Here is an 11,687-nt window from a genome sequence, read left to right as displayed (position 1 = left end):
CACAGATTTGGAAATAATCTGTTTTTTCGTGATTAGGGGGTGGCATAAATAAATTGTGGTTCTTTCACACAATGTAATATCATAGAAGTTAAAAGGAAAATAGTCATTGAGTAAAAACTAATCAAGTAGTAAAAGGAAAGATAAAATTATATCATTCATGCAAAATTTCAAAACACAATACAGTTCTGTTGTTTTAGGACATATACGTGTGTGATCAAAGCATATGGTTGGTAGAGTATACATTAACCAGATTATTGATTACATCAGGGAAGAAAGGGAGGAGATTGAGATAGATACAAATTATAGCCTTCTTATTTCTTGAAAACTAAAAAGATCAGAAGCAATATGGCAAAAACTGGACATTTATATTATCTGGATTGTGGGTTGGTCCATGGTTTTAGTTAAATTATTCTGTGCATTTTTCTGATTGTTCTGAACTGTAACAGTTTTTAAAATTTTTATATATTATAAAATGTATTATTCCAGTAGCCTAGTTTCTGAGGGTGCTTTGAAGTGTGAGTTGCTGAAAGTCATATGATATTGGGTGTATTCCTTTTTCAGAACAGAAATAGTGTGATAAACATATCAAGCAATTGTGTGCACAATATGTTTTCTAGTTGTAAATAAAGTCTTCTCTAAAAATTTTTTTTTTCTTTTTCAGACAGCATGTTTTCGTGAAGAAAGGGATGTATTAGTGAATGGAGACAATAAATGGATTACAACTTTGCACTATGCTTTCCAGGATGATAATAACTTAGTAAGAATCATTTTTATATGTTTCCATATCTTTATTAATTTTTTGTTAGCAGAATTTAGCATTATTTTCTTTCAAGCATTGTTTAATTGTAGATTTTATATTAAAAACCACTGAATTTCACAGAGTATAAGTTGTTCACTTGATATGCGATTTTTTTTCTGTGTGATTTGATACCTTTTCATTAGAATTTTTTATGCTTTTTTAATAAGAAAGTCGAAACTAAATTCAAACATTTAATTTCAATCAGTTAAATTCTATAGAAGGTGCTCAGGGCTTTTTCTTGTCAGTATTTCTCCAGTATATTTTATAATAGCATTCTATTGCTTTTTAGAATTTTACATGTTTGTTTTTTTTTCCTTTTTGTCTTCTTTCGTGACCGGCAACGGATCGCAACCCTCAGTGTCACGCCCGTACCGGCAACGGGATCGCAACCCCTCGGTGTTGCGCCCGCACCTCGCTCAGCCAGTGAGCAGCCGGTGTGTATGTGGGATCCGAATCCTCGGCGGGAGCGCCACCGCGCTCCCAAGCGGCGCACTGTAGCAGTGCGCCACCGGGCCGGCCCCAGAATTTTACATGTTTTTTAAAGTGGCAACGTACTATGTTAAGTAGAGCCACATTTAAAACCTAGGCTATATTTGATTTTATATTGATATCATGAACTACTTTACAAAAGTTGAGAAAGAGCTTGGAGGAAAATAAAAATATCAGAGGCACTGACAATTGAGAATCAATAAGAATGAAGTGATAAACAAGTGAATAGGAAAATAAGATTAAATCTGCCACAACTGAGTATAAAACTCCTTGGCCTGCTATTCAAAGCACTTCATTTTCTGACCCCCGTTTTTATTCCCAGGTTTATTCTTTTAGCATACATGTGTTGAGATCCTGCTGTGTGCCATACAGTACACTAAAGAGTGGAATATAAAAATTAATAGGAGATTTTTTATTCATTTGATAAACATTTATTGGACGTGTACTGTGTGCTAGGCACTGTTCTCTAGATTCTGGAGATACAGCAGTGAGTAAGACAGACAAAGGATCTCTTTTCTCATGAGGGGAGCTGGACAATAAATCCAAAATCAAGTAAATAATATTTTCAGATTAGTTCAGATGGAGAAAATAGTACATCTATTCACAGGTGTGAAGTCAGTGAAGATTCTTCTTAGACAATGAATTAAACCAACAGAGAAGAGGCTGAGAGAGCTTGGTGAGCAAAAGCATAGAGATTTCAAGCAGCATGTTACATTTGTACTGATGGAGGATAGAATGAGAGGCCTGGGGATGAGCGGGAGGGATGAGAGTCACGTCACGTAGCGCCTATGTGTCTCCTAAGCAGATTAGGCTTTCACAACCATGTGATTTGATTTTTTTTTTTTAATGGTCATGGAACCGTGTGTGTGTTTTAAATGATTTGATATCAGAATGTCTAGATAATAAAGTGTGTAAGTAACGGAGCTGCCCTGGTTGATTGATCTCCTCCCTTCCTCCTTCCTTTCCTCATGGATATTCAGGGGTTCTCACAGAGCAAAGTTTGAAAACTGCTGTTTTAGGACTGTAGAAGGATTTGTGGCAGGAAAGGACTTCGGTTGTTTGAGGGAGAGAGGAAGGCTAGTGTGATTAGAATATAGCAATGAAGGGAGGGAGGTATAGAATGAGGCTTTCTGAGTGTAGATCATGCTGAGGAGTTGGATTTTATTCTAATTTCAAGGAAGCTTTTAAGGAGAATGAGATCTCAGTTTTATATTTTACATAGAACGTGCAGGCAGCAGTGTGGCTTATGACTTCAGGTGCAGAACTAGAGGCAAGGAGACTGGGTAAGAGACTTTTACAATGTTCAGATGACAGATGATGAGGGCTTGAATAAAGGTGGTAATATGCAAGTAGGGATTAAGAGGTGGGGATGGCTTCAGGTACTATATAGAACATAGAATAATTAGAACTGTGTGTGTTTGAGTGGATGTCAGTGGAGGAGAGTGGAGTCACAATGATTTCCTTCTTTCCAGTTTCTGACATGTGAGATTCAGTGGTTCATTGTTGATGAATTGAGCTGGGGAATTTAGGGGGAAGAGAAAATTGAAAGTTGGGGAAAGGCGATATAAGTCTGTTCTTATCATAGAGATTAGGTTTCATCAAGGTATGGCTTGCAACTCAAATCTGGCCCACCACGTATTTTTATATAGCCTGCAAGCTTAGAATGGTTTTTACATTTATAAGTAGTTGAAAAAAATCGAAAGAATAATAATATTTTGTGACACATGAATATTATATAAATTCAAATTTCATTCTTCATAAAGTTTTATTGGAACACAGCTACACTTGCTGATTTGTATATTGTCTGTGGCTGCTTTTGTGCTACAGTGGCATAGTTGACTAGTTGTGTCAGAGACTGGCACTGTGACAGAGGGTAACTAATGTTACTTTCATCACCTTGTACTGCTGCTTTAGTACACTAAAAACTGCAGTGCACGGTTATAACTTGAGAACATTTTGAGTGCTGTGCATCACTGTGCTGGGACATTTTATTATTGTTTTTATTAATAGTGCATACACATGTCAAAATAAGGAACTAAGAGAAGGGTAGTCTTCAGATATCATGCTTTTAAGGCGTAGTAGAGTGTGGCTTATTTTGTTAATGAGCAGCCACACTACAACTGTGGTAATAGAATACAGTATACATCTACATTGCCAGATTAAGCACTCATCACACAGAGACCCAACTCACAGGAAGGCAGCAATTAGAAAATTAGGAAATTTAAAACAGAATGTCTTATCACAGCAGAATTTCTTCAGAAGCAAAAAAATGAGTCTGCAACCGAAGTAAGTTTCTGGGGTGGCTCATTCGTTAGCCAAGAAAGGAAAGCCACTTAGCAATTTTGAGTTAATTAAATCATGCTTGATTGCAGCAGCTGAAGAAATATGACCAGAGAAAATAATCTTGTCTAAGACTGTTAGCCTTTTGGCAAGAACAGTTGCTCAAAGAATTGAGGACATTGGGAGCAACATCAGTGGTCGGTCATAAAACCAAGGAAATGGGTGGAAATTTATTTTTTCTCTTATTATATAAATACTGCTGTAATGTCCTTGATTTTTGCCTCTTGGCATACCAAGCCTAAAGTATTTACTATCTGACCCTTTCCAGAAAAAGTTGGCCAACTCCTTTGTAGGTAACAGTGAATATAAGGAGTAAGCAAGAATAGCTGAGTAGTGTTTGTAAAATGTGAAAACAAGTGTGCATAGAGAAGATGGAAACACAGGAACCCAAGAAGAAGAGAAAAGCTATTGGAAATGGTTGGAGCAAGAAAGAATCAGGATACTACACCATGGACACTAGAGAAAGGAGAGTTGGTGGAGGAAATAGTAAAATAAAAGTGTTAAATATAGTATTTGGTTAAAAAAAAAGGGCAGGGGGAGAAGAAGATAAGACAGGAAATATTGTGTTCACCCACAAGTGCTACATTTCAGCCTCAGTGGAACACTCTCCATTCTTGTCTTTTTTTTTTTTTTTTCTCGTGTCCGGCAACGGATCGCAACCCTCAGTGTCGCGCCCGCACCAGACCGGGACCGGCAACGGGATCGCAACCCTTGGTGCTGCGCCCACACCTCACTCAGCCAGTGAGTGGGAACCGGTCTGTATGTGGGATCCGAACCCTCAGCAGGAGCGCCGCCACGCTCCCAAGCGGCGCACTGTAGCAGTGCGCCACCGGGCTGGCCCCACACTCTCCATTCTTGAACATGCTCTGTGTTAGTCTACATTTGGCTATTATTTTTATTGTCCATGATACCATTGATACCAGAGCCATTCTTTTTCCTCTGCTCCTGTTGAAGTCCAGCTAATACTTTTGAAATCGTGCTCAAATTGTACACCTTAAAATAGTCATTTCCAGAATTTCCAGTTGGAGTTAATCTTTCTCATCTCATTTTAGCTTTACAATCTTTTAGTACTGCTGTTACGTTGCTAACATATATATGCATGTCTTTTTGGTTTTTTTGGTACAGCTTTAAAAAAATTTAAATGGTATGAATCCCACTATCTTTAACTAAAATGAAATTAAAGATTTATATAACTCTATAGTAGTCATATTTATCTATTTCAGGTCAGATCCAGGTGTTTAAACCATATCATTACTAGTTTTTATATTCTTTACATGCATATGGAGTATAATAATGTCTTTTATACTGCAGTTTGTGACCCATTAATGGGTCATAAAATCAATTTAGAGGGTTACAGGTAGCATTTAAAAAAATTAAATAGAATAGAAAATGACAGAGTTCATGGCAAGTAGTAACTGTTATTTCATGACTCTTATTTCTTTTATGATGTACTGAATCATCATATAAACCACATATATAATTGTGAATCATAGAATTGTTTAAAAGCCATAGGAATAGAACTTTGCACGTGTTAGTTGCTCAGTTGTTAAATTCTATGGAGTGATGTTTTAGTTGGATTTACTTATATAAAATTTTAAGGATGTGTGAGTCATGCAAATATAATCTGAATAGATTCATCTGCAAAATTCATCACAAGAATGCCAAGTATTTGCTTAGCAAAATTATAGCAGTTTATTATAATTTTCAAAAGTTTTCACAAAATGAAGATTAACATCTGTGACAGTGTGTTCTATTGTAGATAGATTTAACATTGAAGATATATGCATTGCTTAAAAATATACATTTTGTTATAAATATAGAAATAAATATAGAAATTTGTAGATATAGAAATAGAGTGCCCAAATGCCAAATTTTATACAGCAAAATTTTGCCGAAACTTTGACGAGAAAAAAAGCCTGAACTGTGATTTATCATTCTGTTGCCTCTGACTTATTAAGTCTTACTTGTACTCTTTGCATTTGACATTAGGATTTAACATTTTTTTTTTAACAGACATTTCTCTGAGAGAAATAGTCTGCATATACCAGTCTTTAATTATATTAGAATGAGAGTTACACGACAACTGGAGGAGGATTGATCTCCTCCAGATCTCTTGTAATCTGCCAGTTTTTCTTTAGGTTAGGGGAACCTTCGTATATGTTAGTCTCAAGAGTCAGAAGTCTTGGTTATCATGAAAGATTTTCTCTTGACCATTTATTGAATGTTAGAAAATAAAATCATTTAAAAATGTTTACAAACCAAGTTTAGATACCAAAAAGGAAGTTTTATTCTACATAGTTATTTTCCAAAGTAGCTTTTAGCCCTGGTAGCTCTGAAGTAGCCAAATAAATAACATGATTTATACTGCCATACAATTCATGAAAGCTGTGGTAAATAATTTGACTTTCATTTTTTTTTTTTAATTAAAAAAATTATTTTGGTGGCTGGCCAGTACGGGTATCTGAACCTGTGACCTTGGTGTTACAAGGTTGTGCTCTGACTGAGCTAACTGGCCAGCCCAACTTTCATTTCTAAACTGCTTAAATACCACTACAGCCAGTTTATGAAAAAGTGTACAGAGTCAAAGGAAGTGTGCATTTTATATGCTTCAGAGAAGGGTACATAATTTGATGAATTATATTGATTAGAACATTTTTTCCTTAAGAAAAACTCATTAAACACAAAGCTGCTAAGTTGTAGCAACATTGACACATAAAATTCTTATCACTTAGATATCACTGAGAATATTATAAATCAGTGAAATTTGTTTCTCCCCATATTTTCTTATCCACTTTTAACTGTTTAGTTACTTTATGCTCAAGGGAAAAAAAAGTAAGAAAATATTTAAAGCAAAAATGTTACTTTTTGAATTGGCATTTGTAAGTTACTTAAAAGGTGAAAGATATTTGAATATTAATCTGTGGAACTCATTATGAACCTGAACCCTAAATTCTTTATAGGAATTTGTTTGTGAAGACGAATTATTAGAAAAGTATTTTTATAATAGTAAAAAAAGAAAGCAAGGAGGAATGAATACAGTTGGGGCTCTAAAGATTGACTGTTACTTTCTTTGTATGACAGCATGATGCTTAAAAGTGCTTTCTGTTATCCCTAAGAAGACTTCTGAAAGCTTATGTGTTCTATGAAGTGTTCTTTCTTGGGCACACAGTTCATTTGTTGTATATTTTCAGATACTTTAGTATTTTTTCCTTGAAATATAGCTCTTTAAAAATCTCAAACTTTATGAAATAGAGATATTTTAGAAATTCAGAGTTGGAAATTTTATGGTGTGTATGTCCATACCTAGAAATCTATGTTTCTTTATTTTGGGTGGATAAAAGATTGGCAAAGACTCAGTCTGAATCCTCAATTTCTTTTTTTACTATTCTGGTGCCTAGCACATACTCTTTATATCATGGACATGGTCAGTTTTATTCATGAACACTGATTCTCTCTTATTTGAGTAAGAAAGGCACTGGTCTAAGGATCAATAACCCTGAATTATGGCTCTCCCACTATCTAATGTGTATTTGGGCAAATCATTTGATTTCTGTTGCCTCTGATTATGTAGCCATGTAGTCGTGATCTCTCTCTATACCACAGGGACGTTATATACTTTAATAATCCTGCACCACTTCCTGTAGTTCCTACTTCATGGGAAAAAAGAAAGCCATTGTTTACTTAAGCATGAACTTCCTTAACATTCCATTCTCTTTTCTATGACTTCAACATTCCCCTCAACATTCCCCCTCATCCTCCTTCCGTATTCAAATTTATTGATATTTACACCTTTTCTTAGCTCATTGTGGATAAGGTGTATCTTCCTATTTAAGGTTATTCCTGTCAACCTTTGCCTTTTACCTCTAGCCTTTTGCAGAACTTTGCTCCACTGGTCAACTTCAATTTAACTAGGTATTTTCCCCTCTGTCATACAGGAGTCTGTATACATAAAAAGTTAATAGTCATTATCTTCATCTTTCTATTTCATCCTCCTGAGGTAACTAATGTTAAGTTTGTTGTACCCTTTCATATTTTTTATGCTTTCTATAGTTGTATGTTTATGTATGTATGTTTCGTTTCTTCCTTTTTGGTTAAAATGGAATCACGAAATATGTATTATTCTGCAACTTGCTTTTGTCCCCTGCTTATCTCATGGGCATATATATTTAATTATTCTTTTGGCAACTGTATAATATTTTATAGAATGGACATGCCATAATTCATTTAACAGTTTTGTTTTTGATCACCATTCATATTTTTCTTTCTTTCTTTCTTTTTTTTTTTGTCTTTTGTCTTTTTCCGTGTCCGGCAACGGATCGCAACCCTCAGTGTTGCCCCCGCACCGGACCGGGGACCGGCAACGGGATCGCAACCGCGCCTCGCTCAGCCAGTGAGCGGGAACCGGTCCGTATGTGGGATCCGAACCCTCGGGCGGGAGCGCCGCCGCGCTTCCCAAGCGGCGCACTTATCCAGTGCGCCACCGGGCCGGCCCACCATTCATATTTTTCTAATTTGTTGTAATTATCAACAGTTCTGTGCAGTAAATATACTTGCCTATATTCCTTACACATTGAAGCTTTTATTTTAATTGACTACATTTCTGTGAGTGGGAATGCTAGATCAAGGGGTGTGCACATTTTAAATTTCAATAGATACTGTGAAATTACTTTCTCAAAAGGTTGTAGTATATCATTTCCTCAAAAGCAGTAGTGCTTGTCACTTTCCCCACAGCTCTGGTGATCTTTTCGCTAATCTGATTGGTAAAAAATGGCATCTCACTGTTGCTTTGCTTCTTCATTTCCCTGACTGCTATTGAGGTTAAGAATGTATTAACTGGCTAATTGTGTTTCCTCTTATGTGAATTAACTGTTAATATCCTCAGCCCAGTTTTGTTGGATTGCTTGTATTCTTAAGAATTGGTAGGAGCTCTTTATTTACGATTATTATCTTCTCGATCTATCTTATGAATTTTACCTCTCATCGTTTTTTTTTAAACCTTGTTTAATGACATCTTAATTATATTGGGGAGTATTTTAAAGGTAGGTAATGAGTAGGAACTTATCCTATCAGATATTAAATTTTACTATAAAATTAATCAGAACAATAGGATATCAATATGGGAATAGGAAACCATAATGGAATAGAGTTCCGAGGAACTGCAGTGATTGGATTTGGGATCTTAAAATATGATTAGGGAACATTTCATTTGAATTGGGAGGAAGAATTGACTATTTAACTAATTATTTTAGATAATAGACTGACTGTAAGAAAATTGTCTTCACACTTTGACCAAAGATAATTTTCAGACAGATGAATGAACCTGATTCAAAGTTTGGGTTCTTTTCTTTTAAGAGTCTGTAGCCACCCCCTATGCTTATCACGGTCAGAGTATTTATAGCATACTGAAATTGCCCATTAATTTGTGTTTTGTCCTTTGTCAGACTGTAAATTCCCTGATGGCAGTAACTATGTCTCATTCATTTTTGTCTCTGCCTTGTCTAAACATAATTTTAGCGCACTGTAGGTACTTTTATAAATAAATGAGGAATTAGTGAATGAACTTATTAGTTTCTCTGTTGCTCTGTATTCTATTTTTCATTCCCAAGAAAATTGTTTACACAATAAAATATATTATGGGAAGCTATTCACTTTGCCCTTAAATCTGTAGCAGTAATATAGTCAAAACAAGACAGGATTAGGATTGTGGTAGTGGATAAGGATGGAAGGAGATGGATTCCACAGAGATTTTGCAGGAAATAGACTCAATAAGACCTTGATGATTGAATCGAATATTGTAGGAAATCAAGGAAAAAGCAGAAAAGACAGACTTTCAGATCTTGGTGACATTCACTGGGTTATGTTACAAAGAAAAAGAAGTTTTGTTCTTATGTGAGATTATTATTTGTTTGCCTCTCCTGATACATTTAGTCTTCCTAATACCAAAACACCATTGCATGTACAGTTCATTTTCAATTCATTGTTTTTTTCTTGAGGATTTTGTGTTTTCTGTTTCTTTCCCCCCACTTGCTGAATTCTGTCTTAGTAACAGCTAATTTCCTTTGAGGATAACACAGGGGAAGAATGAGTGAGTGAAGCCGGAACCCGATTCAGCAGGCAAGGAAAACTCGGAATACTTTTATATTCCTCATTTTTAGTTCTGTCTAAGGGAAGTTCGTTTACCATGGAAGAGTTTCAAAAAAGCACACTGAAAGGCTGGAGGGGAAGGGATCCATGGGGCTTTGGAGATTTGTTCAGAGGAAGTTCCTAGTGATATGTAGATGAAGGTGGAAGATGGATGATGATCCCAGGAGCCTAACTTTTGATTGGTGGCCGTGGTGGCAAAGATGTTGAGAGAATTATTTTTTAGCAGTTTGCTGGTGGATAGTGTACTCAGATCTCTTAGGAGTCTGGTGTGGCAAGGATAGAGTATACTTGGAAGAGCCAAAAGCCTTTATTGTAAGGGCCTTTCATCTCTTTATCCTCTGGGTTTTTTCCTCTCTGTTTGCCACAAAAAATATCCTGATTGGCATTCAGTAAATGTTTGCTGAAGGAATGAGTAATGTTTTATAACCACCTATGTATAAAAATGAGATTCCAATTTTAATAGCAGGCTTGCTTTTTTGCTTGAAAAGTTTCTTGCTTCTGTGCTCAAAGTATTCTTTTTAAAGAGATGTGGGTTTCTTCTTCACATTCATTGCCATTTCTTGCAACATGTTAATGTTAAAATTTTATTACATTATATTAGTTTGTTCTAATGATCAGGATAGAGTCTATTAATCTATAGGCCTCATATGTACAGCAAGTAAGCCATGGACCAGGATTTGAAATATATTGTTTCCCTTCTTTTCAAGGCTTTAAATATATGAAATTAGTTTCTTTGGTTTAACATGTTTTCCATACTTATACTTTTAATGTTGTATAGTAATAAGAATTTGAATTTTCTTAAGACTCTTTAAATCTTAGTGTCAATTCGGTGAAGTATCTCCATTCTGTGATAAAATCACCTTCATTTCAAGACATTATAACTGACGTTTAAGCATCTTTTATTTACTAGCCTTCATGCTAAGTGCTACACTGTGAGGAAGGTATCATTATTGTACTTAGGTAAATTAGAAAATGAAGTATCAAAGGATTAAATTTTCAGAAGCCACTTATAACACAGAGTTAAGATTTGAATACAGGTTTCTTTGACTATGAAGCCCATTTTTCCACTTTGCCTAGTTTTCTCCCTCTCCTTAAAATAATGTATAACATAGCGTAACATAGTTTGTGGGTACTTCAAAAACTTCATGGAAAAATAGGATTAGAAGATAATGTGAATCTTTACAAGAACTTTTTGACGACCCCTTGTATAATATACGTATATACACATGTATATGGAATACATGCTTATAAAGCAGTCTAGAACATAACAGAAAGCTATAATAGCATGTATAATCTAACAGCCCAGAGAATCCGGGTGAACATTTTGGTGTATACTCCTTGTCTTTTTTTTTTTTTTTGCATACACACACATACACACACACACACACACACACACACACTTGTAAGGGTCTGTATCTGAAATTAGTTGGCTTTTATTTATATATACCTGAGAAAAGTTCATTCTGATATTTGTGTACTATCAGAAATGCGAAGAGAAACATATATGGTGGGTAGTACTATGTTTTACATAACAGTGGTTTCCAAATGCTGACCCATAAGCTGGTGCTGGTTATAATAAAGTTCTTACTAATTCAAGGTGAAATAAGGAAAATGTAGTGATGAAGATGAATGGAGATGAAGATGAGTTTTTTCAGCATAAGGGCTGTCCTATATTCTGAGTTTTTTCTTCCTTTTTTATCTTCTGGGGAATTAAAATGTTCACTTTTTTATGAAATGTTGATAAAGCTGTAGTTTGAAGACGACGACGACGACGATGTTTTTACTTTGCGAAATAGAACAGCAACAATAAAAAGATAATCCTGTGTTGTTCTCTGTCCCAGTTTTTTAAAATGTTATTTTACTTGTGTATGAAATTTGGAAGTCTTGTAATGATTGCTGATGATCATCTTACAGT

At 35.3% G+C, this 11,687-nt stretch overlaps 1 protein-coding gene across 1 annotated transcript in view; it reads left to right on the top strand.

Moving 5' to 3' along the window:
- Nucleotides 1–11,687, top strand: part of LOC103601597 (serine/threonine-protein kinase MRCK alpha-like) — a gene marked incomplete at its 3' end in the record, with an annotated part of 191,175 nt that overhangs the window by 115,974 nt on the left and 63,514 nt on the right. Inside the window, exon 4 of the mRNA XM_008586026.1 lies at nt 662–757. Within this exon, the coding sequence (XP_008584248.1) occupies nt 662–757 (96 nt within the window). The remainder of the gene's footprint in view (nt 1–661; nt 758–11,687) is intronic.

The sequence above is a fragment of the Galeopterus variegatus genome, unplaced genomic scaffold (assembly GCF_000696425.1).
Source record: "Galeopterus variegatus unplaced genomic scaffold, G_variegatus-3.0.2 Scaffold3805, whole genome shotgun sequence".
Taxonomy (NCBI): Eukaryota; Metazoa; Chordata; class Mammalia; order Dermoptera; family Cynocephalidae; genus Galeopterus; species Galeopterus variegatus.
The sequence above is the reverse complement of the archived record's forward strand: the minus strand, read 5'-3'. Positions and strand labels throughout refer to the sequence as shown.